The sequence below is a fragment of the Mesitornis unicolor genome, unplaced genomic scaffold (genome assembly GCF_000695765.1).
Source record: "Mesitornis unicolor isolate BGI_N332 unplaced genomic scaffold, ASM69576v1 scaffold4666, whole genome shotgun sequence".
NCBI lineage: Eukaryota > Metazoa > Chordata > Aves > Mesitornithiformes > Mesitornithidae > Mesitornis > Mesitornis unicolor.
The window spans coordinates 30-22,483 of NW_010192842.1; the positions used below are offsets into that span (position 1 = coordinate 30).

The following is a 22,454-nucleotide window of genomic DNA, read 5'->3' on the forward strand; positions in this document are numbered from 1 at the left end:
GTACATTTCTTTCCTGTTTGCTTCTTTCTCCTTATTCACCATCTAAGGCAAGTTAGCTGTAAGTAAGACAAATTGCAGGTTTTGGAGGGCAGAGGGAAGAAGCTACCTTGTTTTCACATTGTGTTGAAATGAAAATAAGATGAGAGAGACCTGTCAGCCCCAGTTATCAGTGGCTCCTGGCTTGGACATGTTCTTACAGTGTAGGTAACCATCTCCTTGTTAGTCCTGCTTGAGTTGCTTTGCAGTGTTCTCCCAGGCTGCCCTGTCAGTGAATACCTCATGTGCTGCTTTGAAGAAATATGGCCGTTCCTAAGAAAATTTTGTACTGTTGTAAACAATGTTCCCCTTTTTTCCTGGCAAGTTGAAAGACATTGCCTGAATGAAGTACTCTAAAGTTCATAGCCTATAAGATAAATGCTAATAGAGTAGTTCAGCAAGAAGTGGGCAGTTTTCTTTAAGTAGTAGTTCTTTCTGTAGCAACAGGTAAGAAACAGATTCCTGAATCTTTTACAAAATACCACTATGTATAGTGTTAATGTAATTTTATTCTGTAACTTTTGCAAATTATTCTTTGTGGCAAACCATTTTTCAGTGGCTATCTTCCAGATTTGCTGAGGCAGTTAACGTGACTCAGAACACTGTATAGGTCTTTTAATTGCGCTGATAGGGTGCCTTGAAGCTAGATTGGAAATACAGATCCTCCCCCCATGTTGGACTGCTATTAAACACTCAGAATCTTATTCTAATTAGGGATCACCTTTTAATTATTAGCTATCTTTAATTCTTGGATGTTATGAATTATCTTTGTTGCAAGACCATTGGAAACACTCCATCATAATTTGCTTTCAGAGCTTAAATATTATGACATTACATACAGTATTTGACAGTGATTCATGTACTCTCTGGCAATCAGTTTTATCTTGCAATTGATAAGAAATAGACTGAAGATACACAGTCACAAATTTTTCCCAAGCCCAGCTTTATTCTCGTATCCTGTGCACCAGGTGCATGTTCCATATCACCCTCCACTGTTTTCCACCACAATTTGTGCTTGCAGTGCCCAGTTTGGAGCTCCCCGATGCAGGAAATACATTCATAAGCTGGATGGAGTCCAGTGCAGAGCCCCTAGGATGATCAGAACTAGGGCACATGGTCTATGATGAGCTGCATCTGCTCAGCCTTGGGAGGAGAATGGTAAGGGGGAGACCTTATGGCTGTCTACAGCTACACAAGGAAGAATATAGAAAAGACAGAGACAGACTCTTCTCAGAGGTTCACAGTGATAGATGAGTGACACAAATTAAAACACAGAATGTCCCAATTAGGTTCAAGGAGGAAAAAAAATCAGAGTGATCAAGCACTGGAACAGGTTTTCCAGAGAGTTTGTGGAGTCTTTAGGCTGTTCAAAACTTGTCAGGAGAAGGTCCTGAGCGACCTGATCCAGTGGGACAGGCTTTGGGCAGGAGGCTGTAGAAAGGTGACTTCCAGAAGCCTCTTCCAGTCTGAACAGTTTTGTTACTCAGTGAACAGTTTGTGAGTAGTATCCTGAAGTTTCTGTCACAGCAAGCATGCTGCTGTCAGAAGTGTTATACCAACATGCATAAAAATTGTTGCTGTTCTCCAGTAGAGATGGGAGTCAAGCTATTTATTCATCATTTACAGAGAAGAAAGGGGGTAAGGGTTGTAACTGCTAAGGAAGTGCCTTGATCCCTCTTGCTTCCTTTAGGTTCCTCCATCTCCATCTCTTAGACCAAGCGCTTTTATGGCAAAGTACAAATGTCTTGTATTTATACAGAACTTCACACAATGAGCCATGATTTACGATGCTGCACCTGGACACAGCACACACAAATAGGGGAAAAGATGTGGAAAAGCTAGAGAGATCTGTGGCCACAATGGGAGACACTGGCTGGAAGTTCCTTCTTTCTATTCCTTTTGGCTCTAAGATGTTAACGGGTTTTTTTTCTCCCTATAAGACAAGAACTTTTTAGAGAATTTGAGAGAAGAAAAGAGAACCTTAAAAAAGAGGGCTAACTGGAAAATTGGCATGATTCATGGCAATATAGTCATTATATATAATCACCTGAAATATCATCCACCACACACAGTGTCAACCATCTACATGGTTTCTGGAGAGGGAGTAATTTCCAGGTAGTATTTAATTCTTCCATTTTAAAATGGGATCCATCCTTCTCTGAAGATGCCAGAACATCTATCAAGAAAAGGGGCAGCCTGAACGTTTAGCTAGGTCTTTATGCATGACATTTAGCTTAATTTGAGATGAGCCCCACTCACACTGCCAGGTGTTAATACTGATTTTCTAAGAGCCTGCAGAGCAGAACATACTCATACACTGAAATAATAAAAATGATTTCAAGAAATCTGGCATGAGGTATTTTCGTGGTAATTTCTGCCTTTATCATTTTATTTGAAGCATGGTCTGACAGTGATTCATCTTGCAGCTTGGACTGGAAATCTGGATATAATGCGAAAACTAGTTAAAGCGGGTGCTGATCAAAAGGCTAAGAATGAGGTTTGTTGATGACAATTTTTTACCAACATGCTTATATTGGAAAAAAATCAGACTTGTTCTTACAGAGTCACTTATGGTTTTTCAGGAAGGAATGAATGTACTGCACTTTGCAGCTGAGAACAACAATGTTAAAATAATTGATTATTTTCTCCAAGATCTCCATCTGTATGACTTGAACAAGCCTGATGGGGTACAGTATGTTTCTTTCTGTTTATTTGTTTGATGTCCTGAGGCATCTCTTGTGGGTAAAACAATCTTGACTTGGGAAATTTTAATGAATTTTCATTTATTGCCAAATATGTAAGATTTTAATTATGGATTTGGGTATTGAGAAATGAGTAAGACAAGCAGCCAGACAAGCATTTGGGGGAAAATACCTTTTGTCCCTCTTTGCCTGCCTCTGCTGAGCTCCAGACACCTCTCCTTCCCTGCTCCCCTTGGTTTTGACACATGTGATGCCGAGTCCCATCAGTGAGTTGATGGGAGGCAGAGGAGGTTGGGATCAGTCCACAGTAGTTTCCTTTTTTTTTTTTCCTGCTCTTTGTTTCTTTGTTTTAACCTCTGGTACAGAAAGGGTTCTTCCATGGACTGCAGTCACCCTGCGGGTGTACTTCCTCCTGTGCCTCCTCCCTTGTGTCCTCTCATGTCTCCTCCTCCATCTCGCCTTGTGCTTCCTCCCTGTAGCAGTGACCACCCTTTCTTCAATATATTTTCACAGAGGTATCATGTGCTGCTCTGATGGGTTGAGTGCTGGCATGTGGTGGGTCAGTTTTGTCCATTGTGGAGCCAGCTGGAAGTGGCTCTGACCAGCATAGGGCAGTCTCTGACATCCTTCCACACAGCTCACCCCTGCAGCCCCCTGCCTTTACAAAAACCTGCCAGTTATGGCCAACATGGGCATATTTCACCAGCTTAGAACATAAGACTGTGTGCAGCCAAACTACAGAGGTGCACCAACTCTGCAGCAGTGCCAGGGCCTTGTTCTTGTTAGGTTTGCTGTGTTTTTAACTTTTCTTCCTACAATGTTGGGATCTTGCTTTGAAGGCTTACTGAGCTAAGTAGGATATTTTGTCTTTGCATGAGCTCCCCATCCTTTTTTTCAAGTCTTGAATTGTATTGACCCAATGGAACAAAATTCTGAATTTCTTCTACACATGACAAGGCTGGCAAAACAGAGTTAATTTAACAATCCAAACCTTTGTGGTTTAGGCCTTGGGAAAGGAAAGGTGAAGAATAATCTTCTTTGTGTAGAGGTTATTACATACTTATCTATTAGTTGCTTGCATTTTTTTCTTAGACATTTGATGTAGGCCACTATAAGACTACCGCTGTCTGACCAGTGGTATGGTTTTATGCCAAGATAACTTTCTGCAGTTGAGTTGTAAACAGTTGGAAAAATTTTTGTTAGTTTAGGCACCACCAAAAAAAGCCCCAAAATGTACAGCAGTAAATTCAGGCCTCCTGGATTAAACTTCTGAGATACGGTGGTTCTGGTCTGTGCTTGCAGAATTCAGATCGAACTTCTTATGCCATGGAAGTAAATCTTGCAATTTCACTACTGCCTGTTTCTCAGCATCCTCAGACTTTTAAGGAAGCAGTTCTTTTGAAAAATATTTTCATACTCAGAAAAATTAAGAATTAAATATTTTTAGCATGTGTTTTACCTTGTTACTGTTTCCAAACAGTTTTCAAATATTTTCTTCAGGTCATGCAAGATGTATAATCTGTTTTGGTTTTTGTTTGTTGTTTTTTTTTACACTAAGTAAACATAGCATCTTTCAAAAATTCTTACTCTTCTTGTATATATCTACCTTTTTGTTGCTTTACTTAGTCATATGACATACACATTTTTATGCAGAACATACATACATGTATGCATGCCATATATCTAGCAACTGGAAGCAAAGTATTTTTACTATCAATAACCCTGTGTTTCTTTCCATAATTGTTTTCTAGAAAGGTAAAAAGCCATTTCTTCTGGCATCTGAAAAAGGCCATGTTGACATGATAAACAATTTGATTACTCTGAAGCTGTTTACATCTGAAAAAGACAAGGTAAAGGTTTCTTTTCCACAGACATACACTTGAAACTGTGCTTGTTAAGGTTACTTTGTTTCCATGTAGTTACTACAAAACAAGGCGATGTGAGTAAGCTGTTCAAATGTCACATTGGCAGCGATACACATTGGCCTAACAAATATACAAGGAGGATGGTTTTTCAGTAATTAAGGGAGGACAGTGGAACTTCTGTTCTTACAGTGCAACCTGGAGTTCTGATATGCTAAGTAGTTTATCAGCAGCATTTACGTAACAGTGTTGTCCCAGACATCTAACAGGCTGAATGTGTAAAGCAGCAGTGATTGGAGTAATGCTGTGATCCTAAAATTACATAAGGAGGCAGGGCAGCACTTTGTCTCATGGGTCACCGAAAGCAATCACACTGTAACCATCAATTAACAAACATATCTTCTCCTGGAATGTATTTGGATTTTCTGCCCAAAATGCAGAAATACCTCCGCAATGCTCTGACCTTAAAACTGTTCTGGACCCTCATTTCTTTGATGGTTAGGATCATCTAACTTCCTCTTCGGTTTTATTTGCTTGCTGGTGTGCTGTTTTTCTTTCTTAATTATCTGTCAAGGAATTGTACTGATGGTGAAGAAGGTTGAAGGTTGTAATGTTGGGATCAAAGCCACTACACATCTATATGTACTTAACTACATTTTGGCTGTTTCTCTTTAAATTGGTGCTCTTGGAGGCTTGATGTCTCCATCCTTGTAGGAAACAGGGCTCAATTTTTTCTTCTGATTCATTCTTTAGGAGTTAAAATTTTAGGTCTTTTTCACTGGTAATACACTGCAGTTTTCAGAATATGAGAAAACCAACTAGACCAAGGTCATGTCTGCATACGTATGAAAAGTTTTCTTTCAGATTGGTTTGAATCTTGGAAAATACTACGTGAATCTGCCTGATCCTTCTCCTATGTAAAAGAGGGATGGAAAGACCAAAAGCTTTGTGTTTGAGTGCATGTTGTTTTTACTTAATGTTTCTACTTTATTCTATTTTATTTTTAAAATATCTTATTTGACATTTTAATTTCAAGGAGGGAAACACAGCATTGCATATAGCAGCCAAAAATGGTCACAGCAAAGTCGTAGAAATTCTGCTCGAACAGTGGGAGCAAATTAATGATGTCAATCAGGTAAGGACACAGAAATTAATGAGGGAGATAAAGTTAAAAAATTGAAAACGCAACTCAAAAATAGCATTTTAAAGGAATAAATGTTGCACTGAGTAGACTTCATTAGTCCTGCTGCTTTTCTAGTACCTTTGTGGCCTGTTCTGTTGTCCCTCCTCTAATAAATTCAGCTTCATTAACTCCTTCAGGTCTCTTCCTCTGTCCTCTGCTTCTCACACAATAGCCTCCCCTCTGTCTTATATGTCCTTGCATAACTACTGGTAGAGGAAACAGGAGGGTCCAGCTTCCACCTTACTTCCTGTCCACATGATCCCATTCTTTTTACCATCTCTGCAGCTCTTCAGGCTGATCCAGTTCAACATGCACACCCAGCACATACCATCACAGGCTCCTTAGCAAAGTGGTGTCAGATTTGTACCACCTGATATGAAATGTCTGCACGGAACTGGCTACAGACACTGTCTACCCACTTTTTCTTTCCCGGGTTTGTGTTGGTGAGCTCAATCAGCACAGTTATAAATTGCATACTAGCTGTGAAGGTTGCATCCCAGAGTTGATGTGCTCATGAGCTTAATTTTAAGGCTTAAATTAGGGCTAGTGGAAAGAAATGCACACTAACTACTCAACTCAGTGTTCTTGATTTGCAAGGGGTCCTTGCGTCTTCTGTGTGGCAGCTGTAATGAACTGGGCAAGTTAATTCACTTTCTTGTGGGCTGCCACGCCCATTGCGGGAACCTACCGTACGGTTGATGGTCTGTTCTGCTGGCCCAGCAGGCAAAATGAGTAAGGAACACCCACTCCTAGACAAGGCCCTCCTCTGCCTTAGTCAGCAACAGATTTATGGATCAAAGGGTTTTCTCTTATCCAACTTCTCATTTCCAGATGTGCAGGTCTGGAGATGTGAAGCCTTCAGGTTTCCAAACCTGGTCTAACAACATTGCTTCTGAACACCAAGCTTGTACTGCTTGTGCCCCTGCCTTGCTATGGCTAGTGGTGTGTCCTGCTGGAAATGCTCTGGTCTGTGGATAAACAGCATGAGCAAAGCACTAAAATATATTAAGCTTACCAGACTAAAATGTAGCGGAAGTTTAAGGAAAGAAAGTTCAGGATTTATTGATGCTTCTGTGAATACCGAAACACTAGAGTAACTTTCAGTAAACCTTTGTGTATTTTAGGAGTTGAGAAGCAGGGATTAAATAGTTGTGCAGCTGATGTAATTTATTTTGAGTCTTGTTGTGGAGACTTTTTTGGGGTGAGATTTGAAACAAATATGTAACAGGATTATTTCTGCTTGAAGCACTCCTTATAACTAGCACTGCAGTTGGGAATTAGTCAGAAATCCATGGCATTGAACTGACTGAAATTGGTACTTATGGTATGTGCTAGCATGCTAGTGGTGTTGCCTGGTGTTGAATGGCAGCAATTTCTACCCACCGTCTTTGTTTCTCTGCCTGTTGCTAGCAATCTTCTTTGAACAGAGCATGGGTAACATTTATTAAATAGTTATCTGTGTTGTAAACCTTAACGTACATCTGTCCACACAAATGTCACATGTCACTTAAGTGTTGGTAAGTTACCATTTCATTTAAGTGTTAATTTAGGATAATTTAGATTGTGTTCTTTTGTGACCATGTCCCCTTTTCTGTTGAGCTGGATGAGTCTGATTGAACTAACCTGTTTTGTGTCACAGCCTTATAGTCAAGTGGTTGAAATTGGAACAGACGTTTTCTCTTTGTTGGTCTAGAATGGAGAAACACCATTTTATTTGTCTGTCAAAGGAGGTCATGAAAAATGTGCTGAACTCTTACTGGAAGCAGGGAGTTACATCAATGTTTTAACTCACGTATGTACACACTCTCCCTCCAGCACACAGGTACTGGGACATCCTCGGTTGTGGGAAGGACCTTATCTTCTTTTCTGTGTGTACTAACAGTATATTTGCTCTCCTTGGTAAAAAAGGTAAAAAAAGAAATCAATTAATAAAATAGAATTGGGAATGTTGAGAGTGCTAACAGAATAAAACTGATGTGGAAGAAATATAGCATAAATTTATTTGACAGAGTACTGTGATAGAGCTTTTTTATTTACTGTATGGCCAATAGTAGAACATACGACTAGGACATGTAAACAGCTAGGGTAATTCAGAATCCTCATTTTTGGCAGCTTACATGACTAAACTTATGAGAAACCTGTTCTCTACATCTGGTTCCTGGACTCCAGTCCAGCTCACATCTGTTGAATGCCTTGACTTGCCTGCTGTGAGAAGTTTTTGATTCCAGGGGACTGAGAGCTTATTTGTTTTAGCAGCATTTTCTGTTGATGTATTCTTAGAAGTTTGTTAATGTGACTGTACTTGCTTGTTAAAGGGCAAACTGAACGAACAGATTAGGACTGATGTTGGCTTTGTTGTTGCCTATGGTGCAGGATGGCTGACAATGCTGATTTATCTCTTTCTTAAGAGAGATTGAAAAGGACTGTCAAATACTGGTGCTTTTAGCATGTCCATTGTGATATAGTAGAAATGGGAAGTCCCAAATACCAAAGTATTTACAAAAGCACATCACACTAACAGCTGCTCCACTTCATTTTATAACATTTTATGAAAGGGAGAGGGTTTTTTTGGGAGGGGATAATAACACAAATTTAAATGGAAGGTTATCTGGTATTGATAGCTCTGTTTAGTGCTGTTTTTCCAGCAACTAAAATGTCAGTTTTTGCGGTCCATAACATTTCTTTCAGAACAGCAGCAGTACTTTGCAGATTGCAATTCAGAATAGACATCTATCCTTGGTCACTTTCCTGATTGATAATAATATTGACCTGGTCCCTAAACCCAAGGTGAGTGTATAGCAGTATAACTGTTCTGCTGCTCTTCAGGATGTCCTGTCTCTTATGACCTTCTTTGGGAATACAGGCAGCTGAATGACACTGACTAGTTCCCTTTTTTTTTTTCTTTTCCCATAAAATTGTAAATTAGGTTTTGGAAACATTTCCAGTGCAGCTTTGCATAAAAGCTTGCTTTATTTTTCTGTTGACTTGAAGAAATGGCTGTGGGTTAGAAAGACACTAATGAACTGCTGTCTGGCACTGGTGAATGGCACTGCTATGAAATTAATTTTTACCTGTATTTAACAAGAAATTGATGGGTCAAATGTTCAACATGCAAAGTGATCTTTCCAATCTAATAGTTAGATTGTGACTGGTGTTGGACCTGTGCCCCAGTTATTTTCATGAGTAATCACTTAAATAAAAAAACCCTTAATTTCTTTCTAGCTGTAATTTGCTTTTTATAAATATGACAGTAAGTCAGTTTAGCATGAAGACTATTTCCAGCAGCAATATGTGACAAGAGATTATTCTTGGAAAGTGGATTTTGACTTCTGTTTACCCAATACAGAATTAATCTGTCTCCAGCCTATTCAACTAAGGGCAAATCCAATTTTCTGAGAGAACAGAAGTATTTCCCTAGCCTCTCTATTGTCAGCCAAGGTTAGTGGCACACCCCAGGTATGGATATGTAAAAGGAGTGCCTTGCCACGTTCCTAAGTGGTGACACTGAGTGCACCCCGTGCACTCAACGTTTTCAGGTTTCTCAGCTGTATTTACCTGCTGCTGTAGATGTTGCAGGCTTCCATTCCTGTCATAACTCCGCGCCTCAAGGTGTGCTTACTGCAGTCTTGAACCTCTGCTAGACTGTATCATATTTGCAAGGGGTGGATTTTAATAAGAACTTCTTTCTTTGTTTCAATGAACTTCTAATAATGTACCAAAGTATAATAGTTTATTATTTTCCCTCCACAGCAGAAGAATTCTCCTCTCCATTTAGCAGTCATCCATAATCATCTACCAGTAGTAAAAAGTCTCTTGGATGCCAATCATGATATAAACTCTTTAAATCACGTAAGAAAAACTGGTAATTGACATAACTTCACTGGTAAGGACAAGATTACAGGGATTTTGCTTGAAATATTTTTGTTCTTACAAGCTCAGGCTACAAAGGAATAGGAAGAAAGAGGCAGTTCCCTCCTTATAGTTTTGTGTGTATATTCATATATTAGTCACTGATACATGCTGTGCTAGTATTGTTTCTGCAAGATAAGGATAGAAAAATGCTATATAATCAGAAAATTTTTGGATTAATTTATTGTTTGAGTGTTACAATTCATGCATAAAAAGTGACAGAAATGTCTCAGTGGTATTGATCTCAGAGGGCAACCCAGTGCAGAATGTCACTTGGCTGGAATGGAGTTAATTTTTGTCATAGTAGCCCTTATGGTGTTCTGTTTTAGATTTGTGACCAAAATAGTGCTGGTAAGGCATCAGTGTTTTAGCTGTTGCTGCAGTGTTTGCATAGTACCAAGGCATTCTATGTTTCACAGTTTGCTCCTCCAGTGAATAGTCCAGTGCACAGGGAGCTGAGAGGGGACACAGCCAAGCAGGTGACCAGAGCTGACCAAAGTGATGCTCCACACCATACAACATCACACAAGAAATAATGTCATAGGTCTCTGTGGTACAATTGGTTAGAGCATTCAGCTGTTAACCGAAAGGTTGGTGGTTTAAGCCCACCCAGGGATGCCAGTATCTGTTTGCCCCGCGTTGACCAGAATTGTTTTGCCTCTGCTTGGAGGCTGCATCGGTTGTTGGCCAGTTTGCTGTAGACCACCTCCACCACTGCTAATCCCCATGGGTACTGGGTATCTTACACTGTGGAAGGCCAGAAGATGTGTGATGCATTTACTTTTGTGCTGGCTTGATTGATCCCTTTTTTTTGCTGTATGGAACCCGCTTGTTAATACAATTGGCCCCTGCCAACTGAGCTGCCAGCTGGCGCTCTCAAAAGAGAAAGAGAGTCTCCTGCTCAAGGAGTACAAAAAGGGATGCTAAGAAGGTCTGCTGATCTAAAGCCATCCATATGGACACTGAGAAGGTCACTTAATCTGAAGTCACATGGAATGGTTTAACCCAAGACTCTACCCTCAAGTATAATAGTTGCTTCTCCTGTACTTAAGCAGAAATGTGGAAGGTGGATGTCAGCTTGGTAAGAGAAGCAGAAGCTCCTGCTGAGGTGTGGAAGGGGGAAGAGTCAGAAGAGGCAGCCTGGCCTGCAGCAGAACAGGAGAGGGAAGAGACCGGAATGACAAAAGAGGCAGAAACTACCTGGTCCCTATCCCTGCACAATCTACAAGATAGGCAGCAGGATGAGGGAGCCCAGCAGCTGGCGTTCATCTCTACGGACTGTGGAACTGACAAACGGATCAGAAGGGAGGCAGTGACCTGCAAGTCTCTGGAGGTGGATCTCATCGAGCATGCAGGCACTGTATCTCCTCAAAGATGTTGTAAACCAGAAAGGCAAGTAGGCTATCATAGAAGAGGGTATCCAATATGTGAGGGTGTTAATGGAGGTGGTCTGCAGTGATCTCGCCAAGAACCAGACTTCCAAAGATCCAGATGACATCCAGTGCTCGTAGTCTGTGTGGCAGAAGTTTGTACAGAGCTCATGTATTTTGTTCACTGGCAACTTGGCCTTAATGAACTGGGCAGACATTGGGGCACCAGCTGTGTATAGACCAGCCTGCCAGCTGTGGTGCTTCAAAGAGAATCTCCTTTCCCCTCTTCACTGCTCCGACATCTCAGCTGTGGCAACAGTGTCCCACCTGTTCTGTCAACAATTCTGCCCACATTGGGCACTGGGGCTCCCTGCTGGGAAATACACCTTGTTCTCCTGTGTGACAGGTGAGGATACTCCCCACAACAGTAACAAGGACTGGTCTTTGAGAAATCTGTAGTTTGCCCCTTCCCATTGAACATGGTATTGCTAAAGATTAATTTATACACATTTTTGTAGGAGGTAGAGACAGTAATTTGTGACTGGAGTGAAGTATGATAAGCTCTTCTGTCATGAAGTAGACAGTTTTGTAAACTTCTTGAACACACCTTTTAGAAAAGTTTTGTGCTTTGTCTCTAGCATGTCTGAAGTTACATATAAGAGCTACATACGTGTCTCTAAATTACTGCGGAAAAGAAAGTAGGATATCTTGTTGGGGGGGAATTTATGAGCTCATGTGATCATAGTAATCAGCATTTCCCAAAAAGACTGATTAGAGAGTCGGATGTGGAACCCTGCAGCTGGTGTTTCTTGGTCTTGGTGTTTGGCTCTGGAACCTTTAAGATCTGAAGGCCAAAAATGTTCTCTAACCAGACATACAGAATGTAGCTTTGCAACATCAGACAAGCACAAGCACAAAACCTTCAACTTAAAAGGCTGCTGTGCCACTTGAAACATGCTAAGAGACACACCCAGATAAGCAGGGCTTCCACAAATGACAACATATCTTATTTTTTGCTGCATTACACCCACAGACATCTGGAATGTCTTATTTTAATATTCTGTAGAAGGATAAATAAATAAATAGGTTTTCTTTGGGTACATGCAGCTGTGTAGAGACTACACAGTTCTCATTTCAGACCCAAAAATTAGATTTGAAGCTGAGTTCCCCTTTAGGTGTACTTCTTGTTAATGGTTTGGTTTTATTTAATGCCTTTTTCCCTCTCCTTTTGTGTGTGTGTGTGTGGTTTAAGGTACACTGAACCCATTATAGAGCAGGTAGACTTCTGCTATGTATCCTCGTTTTGTGGCAGGGCTGGTTAACAAATCCCATTGTCGACTGTGGCACGACGTACTGTTGAAAATGATGGGTGAACAGCTGTCTCTGCATGAATTTCAGCAGGGAAAACATTACTTGAGAGGATAGTATGGGTGAGGGTTGGCAGTTGCATGGAACACTCTGTCCAAAACACCTTGTTGAAAGACGGAAGAGAGAGCGCTCATTAGGTTGCAGAACATTAGAGGGGCAGTGCAAGACGACCACAGGACTCCGAGACAACTCTATAAGAGTTATAAATCGAAGACTTTTATTTTATCAGAGGCTGCGCTTTTATAGTCCAAAATCCCTTAGTCACGCTACATAAGCATTTCTATTGGTTACATATATGTGTCCATATTATCTAAGCTAATACATGATTGGTTACTATCTTACATGTCACCGCCCACATCCAGGTCAGGTTGGTTTACTTCCGCTTCCCGTTGGTTTACTTGTGGGTCGTTCTCTTGCCGCATCGTCGTACTTTCTTTTTCTTTAACCCTGTGTCATCTTAAGGCGGTCTTTCTAAATTACAGAATTCTTAAGGTGGTGATTCCAAGCCATAGAACTCTATATAATCATATCCATTTTAGTTCATGAAGACTCCAACAGGGCAGGACAGCAATGTCTCCCTGAGCCAGCTGGAACTCCTGCCTGGTTTTCCTCCAGAGAACCCAGATGCTCTCTTGTTTGCCTGAAAAAAACCTGGCAGTTAGATCACTCAAAAGTTAAACGATTTAATTCTGTTTGATGTTTTCTACTCAAGGCCATCTCTTGTAGTGAATCTTCTGTAGACTGAGATTGTGAGCACTTTGCTTCTAAGAGGGAGTCTGGCTAATTGTATTCATTTGGTGTCTTTAATTCCAGAGGCAGGAAACCCCTTTACATTTGGCAGCTGATCTTGGCAATGTGGAGCTGGTGGAAGTGTTGCTGAAGGCAGGCTGTGATCTCAAGACCACGGATAAGGTAGATTGCATTCCTCAGCCATGAAAGGATTATGTGATTTTATTTTTTGTTTTATAACCTTCTTCCTAGAGATGGAAGAAGCACTTGTTGCCAGTTGTCTTTCCTAGCTAAAGCTAATTGTTAGTTTTTACAAAGGAAGTTTCTTTTTAATATTGCCACAAACCTGCAGCTTGCAGAGATCTGAAATGGTTTTAGTGAAGAGCTGTAAAACTTCCAAGCTCCATAATTTGAAGGGTACACCCTGCTGCCAGAGGCCTCTGATCAAAAAAAAGACCAGGCTTACGGAGCGGAAAACAGTCAGTGGCTGTTTTAACTGTGCACCCACAGTTCATTGCCAGGAGAGGCACAGGCACTGCCAGCTTCACTAATAGCAGCGATAGTGAGTGTGGCCTTTGGGATGCTGGGCCATCTGGAAATGATGATGCTGTGTTCCTAGGAAGCTGTCCCAGATCATTCAGGTCGGTGCTTAGACCCTGTTGCTGATGTTCAGCCTGGAAAGACTGAGGTAAGGCATGGCAATGGCTGGAAGAAGTACCAAAGCAAAGAGTCTCCAGGGAAGTGCTTTTGAAAAGTACCAAATCCAGTTTTTAAAACTTTTGCTAAATTCCTGCAAGATTAAGCTTCCCCTTTTTATGCTGTTACCATTATATTGTTTCCTGCTTGACTCAAATGACAGATTTTATGTTTACCATGGAGCAAAATGTAGCTTATTAGTTGTTTTAAAAAGTAATTTTCATGCACAAAACTGTCCTGATGAGAGGTAAAGCTTTATGGACTAGGATCATCCCTTTTTTCTCTAGCCTGATATGAGGCTTAGGGCTGTGAGTGCAGGTAACATGGCTGATGTGTTTCAGGAGGCTGAGGTAAGATGTTGCATTGCAGTTAAGCCTTCCCATTCTGAGTCCTGCCTACAGTAGCTGGAGAGCTGCAGTTCTCATATGGGCTAACCCAGAATGAGGTCTTGTCCGCTGTAGACAGCGCCTTAGCCATTGGAAAATTGTCTCTATCTATTTGTATGCCAAAGGCAGGCACAAAAAATTACTTCTTATTGCCAGTTTTGACCTTAAGCACCTGCAAGCCTTTGGGCTGGATAGTGCCCTGGTATTACAGCAGTGTTGACAGAGTTCAGGGCATGTTATGAGAATATGGGTCTGAGCCAGCACAAGTTCTGCTTTTATTTCCTGGAGTAGTTTTTCCCTTGCCTGCTTGCTGAATGACCCCTGATGCCATGCCACTGCTGGGAACATTTGCAAGTACAACCCTCTTTGAACCAAGTTAGTGCTGAGATACCAAAAACGTTCCTCACTGAACAGTAAGCAGGGAGAAGGGGAGGCTGCTTTAATTGTACAGTGTTTTCCTGGTCTCTGTCCTCCAGCAGCATAAGTCCTCAGCCTCAGGAGCATGTCATGCATCTGTGTGAGTTGCAAGCTGTTACAGCTCAGGAAATGCTCTCTTGGAAGCTCTTCCTTTCTGCAGACAAAATTGTCATTGCTTGTGATAGTGCAAAGTGCTCCCTGTATGCTAGACTGCCATGCTACATGTACACGTAGGTTGCCAGCAGTGTCTGCACTAGCACAGGAGGGCAGAAAACACCCCCTTTACCCACCCCTCCATCTCCCTGTGAAATGCAGAGCACCTTTCCAGAGATGGGACCCAATGATGTCTTGTGGTCTCTGGACTCTTCACATATAAAACATGTCTGTGCTATAAAGATCTTGTGAAATACAAATGCCTTGGCTTCCAATGTGATGTTTTTCTGAAAACAGGCTAATTAGAATGATCTTGAGCAGAGTGAGGAGGTAGAACTCAAAAGGTATATATTAGGGAATTTTTTAATAGCTGGAAAGTTGAAATGCCTTATGATTTAATTACTGAACTTTCTAATTAAGGGGTTGGCTTCTTTTAAGTCTAATTTTCTAGAACACCTAGCACTTGATATGTGGAGAATACCCTGAATATTTAAATCAGAAGCAGTTCCACTCAGTCCAAGTCTGCTGAAAATAGACAATTGCAGACAGAACCCTGCAGAGCCACTGAGGTGCCTTTACATCAAAGTACTGATAGCGGAGATGGGCTCAGATAGACTGAGCAGTCCTCTGAAGCTGGAATTAAAGCAATGGCTTTTAATTCCCTTGGCTGCCTGTAGTACCCATGAAACATCACCTTCAGTTTTGCTCGCTTCAGTTGTCATGAGAAAGTCATTCCCACACCCTCTTTTAATTCTGTGAGCCAGCTTCTTTTACCATCCAAAACAAAACACAGGTTCGCCCTTAAAGTTGGAGGTTTCCAACTTTGCCAGCCTATCCATCTGAATTGCCAGTTTAATCATAACATGGGAATGAACTGTATCTGTGGTAGTTTTCAGGCTGTGGATGACTGGGCTTGCATGAACTTGGAAGTCGTGACCAGAGAGCGCAAGCTGGTATGAAGTACGCAGCAGTCTGAGTGCAGGTCTCTGAAAGCAGCTGTTCCTCAGAAATTCTTTAGGGGGATTTCAATGTAGAAGAAAATTCACCACCTCTGGACTGAGTGTATACAGCTTACGTAAAGCAGAGAACTTTGATTGTAGCTATCCTCCTGAAGCAATAACATTGTAGTAATATGTTTACTTGGAAAAAAAAAAGGGGATGCAGCTCTGTAAATGAAGCTCCTGTGTTTCTTCTATGATAATCTTATCCTTTTATCTACTATCTCTGGTTTCAGCATGGAAAAACTGCATTAGCTGTGGCATCAAGGAGCAATCATGCCCTCATTGGAGATATGATCATTAAGGCAGAAAGGTATTATGCCATGAAACAGGTAAGAGACATCTTTAGTTACACTGAGTAGAACTGTAAGGGAAAAGCTGATTCTGACATTGGAGTGCCTTTTGCCTGAGGTGGTTCCTTTCGGCAGGCAGCAAGACTGGCCTTGATAAATTGAAGTTAGGACTGGGAACAGGAAGGTCTCTACCCCATCCAGGTTTTGCTCCTGACTAGCTGTAGAATTGTAAGCAGATCACATAGTTTTCCTGCATCTTGCTCTACAAACAGAGATAAAGGGATGGAGAGAAATTCTGACCCAAATAAATCCTGTGCCTTCAGCATCAGGGCTAGGATAACCTGAATCCATGCTGATCTGTGTCTTCTTCAGTACAGCAAATTCTGTAATGGATGACTGCAGGTGGCTTACCACTCCTTTGCTAATAAGAGCTCAGCTGCTTTGGCAGGAGCTCCTTCCTTTGTTTAATGTGTATTAATTATAAAATGCAGTCAGTGAAATTGAAAATAACCAGGCAACAATTGTGAAGGACACAGCTGAGATTGACCTGATTGGATTTTTAACCTTCTTTCTCTAGTTGTTATTTAAATGTAGGCTGCTTAGTTTCTCCTTAAATGGCTGAGTGTCAGAGGTATTGAAGTGATGACAGTCATTTTGGCCCACATTAATTATCCCATGTCACTTATGAATCTGTACATGCTGTGTAAGTGGCAAGTGTCTGAACAAGAACAGCTAAGCTAGTATCTCTGAAAAACAAAGGAGTATTTGGAGCTGGGCTGCTGCTAAGGCCCAGAGACATGCCTTGAAATTCACTCAGCCCAAATGGGTCTTTCTTTGGTTTAAAGGGGAATTAGAAGTGAAGTCATCTATTGCCAGAGAAGACGTAACAAGTCTGACAGCATGAGCCCATAATTCTCCTAACTTCTTAACACTGTTTGCTGAATTGACTGAGGAGAAGAAAAGATGTTTAAGCAGATAGTTTTCTGCAAGAGCTCCACAGATGCTGGGAAATAGAAGCTTAAGTGTTTTTATCCCATTAACTGAAGCTAAAAGTACAGTCTTTGAGAGCAACTTAGATCTTAGTTATGGAATATAACATTGTTCAGGTGGTGTTACCATATAGGAAACTACATTTTTAACCATTATTGTAAGAACTGTTGTTTTGTTACATTGAGCTGACTTACCATCTGTGATAAGGCCTTAGTTACAAAAGGAAATGTCATGTTGCTGTGAGAAAATGCATGATACTAATGTGCGAGTGTCCTGTTCTCCCCCATTTGCCTTTTTTCCTCTTTACTGCTTCTACCTAACCCTGCCCTAACATTGCCCAGACTGTTTTTGACTGGATTTGAGGGCTGCTGTTACTGTCCCACTCTGCCATTGCCCACACAATGAGCAGCAAAGAGAAGCTGTGCTACTGCAAAGGGAGGAGAAAAAAGGGTTTTTCTTGTTTGTTTGCTTGTGGTGTTTTTGTTGTGGTTGGTTTTGTTTGTCTGTCTTCTCTGAGGTTTTTAAACCTCAGAAGAGAAATAGTGAACCAGAGAGTCTGAAGCTGTCTGCCAGAATGTCCTAAATCTTACTTGCATGTGTCAGGAAGCATGAAATACTCTGCACCAGAAAGATGTAATCAAACATACATGACAGTGCTTAGTTATTGAACTAAGATTTTTTTTTCTTGCAAGACTCTCTTATTAGAAAATAACCTTGTTGTATTTTTCCGAATGTAATCTGGAATTGAGTATTTTATGCTTAGCACTTTTCAAATGTGGTATGCTGCCATTTCAATTTTTTTTCTGCTTAGTATCTGCTTTGTAATCCTATATCAACTGTCTGAAGATGTTTTTCACTTTCGAGACTGATTTAAAACAGGACTGGCACATAAACAAAATGAAATATCAATGTGGTCTGAGCATACCTACACTAGCAATGAGGCTTTTCCCTGGGCACCACTCAGCTACGGCTGAAATCACTGCTAGATGTGACTTTTGCAGACATACCTAAACGAGGAGCAACCACATCACTTCACAGTAGCAACATCACTTTTAGTCTGCAAGACAAAATGTTTGCTGTTTTGGTATCTATCTGATTTTGCTCATGCAGGCAATAAAAGTAGATACAGGTTCAATGTGCATGTGCTTATTGGTACTTGGTCTTTGCTGAATGGGGCTCTGCATGCTAAACCCAAAGGCTCATGCTGCCATCAAATGACCTGGTAGTCCCTGCTTCAGCCTGACTGAGCTGACGGGGCAAAGGAAGGAACAGCTTGAGCAAGTGCCATGCAATGCCACCCTCAGGGAAAGGCTGGCACTTCAAGAAGCAAGGGTAAAGTAAGAACTGTGGTTGAAACCCAACCCTGTTCAAAACATGACATATAAAGTAGACAGAGCCAGGTAGTACTGGCATAGTACTTGCTGTTACTTGCTATTGTGTATTAAGTGCCAGAGAAAGAAAGTAGTTTATTTTTAGTTTAGATTAACAAGACATAGCAATAGACACCGGGCTTCGTTTCTGTTCTGCTACTAAGATGGTAGTAACATGTAACATCATCCATGCTAAGACATCTTCCAAAGAGCTCTACTTGCCAAACACGGTTCCTTTACCTGCACTGAGAAAATCACCTCTCAGTAGCTACATGTGGCTGCACAGGACCCAGTGCTCAATGCTTGCTAAGCAAAGGTTCCCAGCTTCAATACAGAATTTATCATCTACTTTCTTTTTCAGGAACATCTACCTCATAGCGATGATGGGTCAGATTTGTGCCTGTCCTTCAAACAGGATCATAGTACACAGACCAAGCAAATCCGTTCCTCCCTGTGGAACCTAGCATACAACCAGTTAAAACCCCAGGAATGGAAAAAAATGGCCCTGTTCTGGAAGTTCACGAATGAACAAATTAAAGCTATTGAAGAACAATGGACAGGTAACAATATCTGAATGACTAAACATAATACCTAAGCGATGAAAGCATATGGCAGAGTTGCTTCTTAAACTGTGTGAATATCAGAGATATACACTGGCGATACTGCTCTTACTTAGATTATGAAAAAGATCAGTGAATGGATACAAGCCTTGTCCCTGGCTCCTGGGAAGCAGTGCTGTTAAGTACAGGCCACTTTGGTTCTCCCTGAAAGAACCTTCATCTTTGAAATAAAAAATAGGAGCAGTGAGCAGCATGGAACAGTCTTGCAGGTCACACTGCAAGTGAGGATCTGGGGAACCTTGTGACAGAGGAAGACCTTGTTCACACTTGTTTTCACATCTGCCAGGAAACAGCAGTTTCTGGTTTCAGAAACTGAGGCACTGGGAAAGCACTATTTCTATAGCACGCACTGTGCTTGTTTACTACTACTCCTGGGTATTTTTCTACATGTTGAGCAAAAATGAAAGGAAAAGATTGATTTTAAGATCTATTAGCTTTGCCCCTTGCTTTACAGTAGCCTTAGGATAAAAGCAGATTATTTTATTTTCTGACCTTTGTAAGTCTCAATCTTCATTTTGCTTCTAGGTGAGAAAGGCAAATAAGAGTAAATAAGTAGGTTTTAAAACCTCTTGGAACTCTAGAAGTGCAAAAGTACAAAATACACTGTTTCCAACATTGGAACAGACAAATGCTTTGTGTATTGCATAGGGGAAAAAAGTTATAAGGAACATGGAAACAGAATGTTACTCATCTGGTTACATGGTACTTTGCTGGCTCATCAGAATCCTGTCAAGCATATCTATGAAAATCTGGTGGAAGCAGGATTTCAGCCTTTAGCTGGTAAGTTGTGCTGTGGCATACAGAACACATTACATTGTCTTCTGTGAGACTGCTGGTGCTGGGTGAAGGTGTGACCATGGTGGAGCTGGAAGACACTCTCTTCTTTTCTGGGAATCCAGCCTTAGTGGGCAGTGAGGGTGCTTGAAAAAGGGAGTTTAAGTGAGACTTGAGATTTCTAAAGGAAGATAAAAATGTGCAAACTCCGTTCTTTGTTCTGCAAACATGTGATTTGCTGTCCTTCACTTAGATTAGTCTGACCTTGTTAAAAGTAGAGCAGTCAAGCAAATGTTTTCTCCTCTTACTTTACAGAGAAGATCAGAGCTGCAAGTAGCACTGGCATGGACTCCAGAAAATGTGCAGTTTCATGAGTGCATTAGTAAAACATGGCACATATGATGGACTTACATGCCAGATGGAAAGTGACTTTCAAATACAAATAATACATTTTCTGAAAATAAAAACCTATTTTGAAGTTGTATGACTTCTTCCAAGCTAGAAGAACTTGCACTCCTAAAATATTGGTTAGTTCTTTCTCGTACCTTTGCTATACAATGATTTAAAGAATTTAAGAGTGAATGGATGGCCGGTAATCTATGACTATACTGCTAAGCAAGAACCACCTCCCTACAATTTCTACATGTGGCTTAGCATTGATAATACTAATTCTGTATTGGAACTGCAAATTAAGGTATTTTGTGTTTGACATGAAATGTAAATGAGATGTTTTCTACCTGAAAGAAATTGAATTTAATAAGTGAAAACTATATGTATAAATCAACACTTCCAGAAATAGTCTCATCTGGGATTCAGGTTTGTATATAGTGTCCCTGTCTGAAAAAGGGCTTTTCTCTTAATTAGTGCTAGCATTAGGACAAGTCTTTGTTCTTCAGCATTTGATTTATGTAGTGAAAACACATGAAATTGTCATGTCTAAAATCATGTGTGGCTGGCTCCAGAATTTTCTATCATGGCATAACTTTCTATACATACTCAAAAAAAAGAACATTTGACATTCAATGTTTAAAACATTTAGCAATTATTTACCTATTTCTTGTTCACGTCTTGAATTAATATTTAGTAGTGTCTTGCTAAACATGTTTAAAAGTTTTCTCAATATTGAATGGATTTCACATCTGAAAAATTTTGTAAAATGTCTATCTTCATAGTCTCTATAAGAAAATAGCAATAGTTTTGTCATGTAATGGAAGAATTGAATTGGCTTGCCTATCTCTATATAGTTAGCATTAATTTGTACTAAATCTTATTGTTTGTGCTAAAAAAATGATGATCCGTATCTTACTCTGAAGTCTTATGCCTGACTGCCCTCTTGTGTGCAACCTGTTTTGACATGGTTGCAAAGCATCAAAGGAATATGAAGAACATACTCGCAAAATCCTCAGGTTTTGGAATTGGGGATCTAAGATCACATCAACTTCTGCAACATTATCTTGAAAAATGAGAATATTTACCAATCTGATGGACTCAGTACCTCACCTCGCCCAGGTCGCATCCTGGGTGTGAAGACTACCACCCTGTTACTCTTCATTAAAGTATGCTGTTGTAGGATATAATTAAAATGCATGTCAGCTACAGTTAGTTGCAGAAGCAATTTAAAGCATATGTAACAAAAAAAAATAATTTTCACTTGAAAGTAGATGTTAGTAACATTGGAACTAAACAAAGATTCAGGAAAAAATCATGTTCCATCCTTTATTTAAAAGTGTGTAAAAGATTCCTTAAATTAAAAGTGTTTATCTTAATAAAATCACTGCTCAAATAGTTTGGAGGTAGAACAACATTTCAAGTTCTTTTTCCCCCTCCAGATGTTTACTATAAAAGCACTTTAATTTTTTTTTTCCAGAAAAGGGTAAAAACATGATACATACTTTAGGCCTTGCTAATTAAAATCTGAGAAGTCTGGGAAGAGGTTTAAATTGTACCTCGATAAAAACCCCCACCAGTGAGAAAGCTTCTCACTCAGTCAACAACTTTTATTGACTGAATACTGGTATGAGTTTGACCCTGAAGCATTCGCCCAACTTGTCCTGCAGGTCTCGAAGTGGTAGAACCAGAAGAATGGAGCACAGTTCGAGGATATTTAGCAGCAGTGGCTTGGGATATGGTTTGCTGAAAAGTAATAAGATACATCAAAACACTTCATGGTACAAAAGAATGACATTAAAATAGCTCTAAGTGAGCTGCAGTTTAAACAGAAAGACTTGCAACCCAGCAAACTGAAATACACTTCTCCAATTAAAAAAAAATGGTGTTACTTTAACAGAATGAGAAATTTTTTTCCTTCCTTATCTGTAATATACTTTTTAGAACAAAGTGCTAAACTTCCAGTTAACTAGGTACCCTAACCTTTTATCACTTCAATCTTATTTCAGGTTTAGTTTGTTGGGGTTTTTTTTCCAAATTGTTCAGAATTTTCCTCTGTAGTGCCAATTTAAGCATGCTACCATTCCTTTTGAAGTTCAGTATTTGCTATGAGGAAGTCTCTGAAAGGTCTCTGGTGTCTGAAAGGAATGGGTTTACATTTATTTAACAATTACTTTTCTCACAAAAAACCTAGCCACCTTACTGCAATAA

General features: G+C 40.3%; 2 protein-coding genes across 2 annotated transcripts in view; one reads left to right on the forward strand and one right to left on the reverse strand.

Annotated features, from left to right (window-relative positions):
* The first annotated feature begins 1,149 nt into the window (after positions 1-1,149).
* ANKDD1B (ankyrin repeat and death domain containing 1B) lies at positions 1,150-20,230 on the forward strand. The gene is made up of 13 exons (XM_010187244.1): positions 1,150-1,194; positions 2,435-2,533; positions 2,619-2,723; positions 4,490-4,588; positions 5,637-5,735; positions 7,477-7,575; positions 8,472-8,570; positions 9,534-9,632; positions 13,244-13,342; positions 16,046-16,141; positions 18,824-19,022; positions 19,731-19,862; positions 20,172-20,230. Exons 1-13 carry the CDS (start codon positions 1,150-1,152, stop codon positions 20,228-20,230), a joined length of 1,329 nt encoding a protein of 442 aa, XP_010185546.1.
* Positions 20,231-21,606: 1,376 nt separating this feature from the next.
* POC5 (POC5 centriolar protein) overlaps positions 21,607-22,454 on the reverse strand; it is a 17,035-nt gene continuing 16,187 nt past the window's right edge. Inside the window, exon 10 of the mRNA XM_010187245.1 lies at positions 21,607-21,989. Within this exon, the coding sequence (XP_010185547.1) occupies positions 21,840-21,989 (150 nt within the window). The 3' untranslated portion in view covers positions 21,607-21,839. The remainder of the gene's footprint in view (positions 21,990-22,454) is intronic.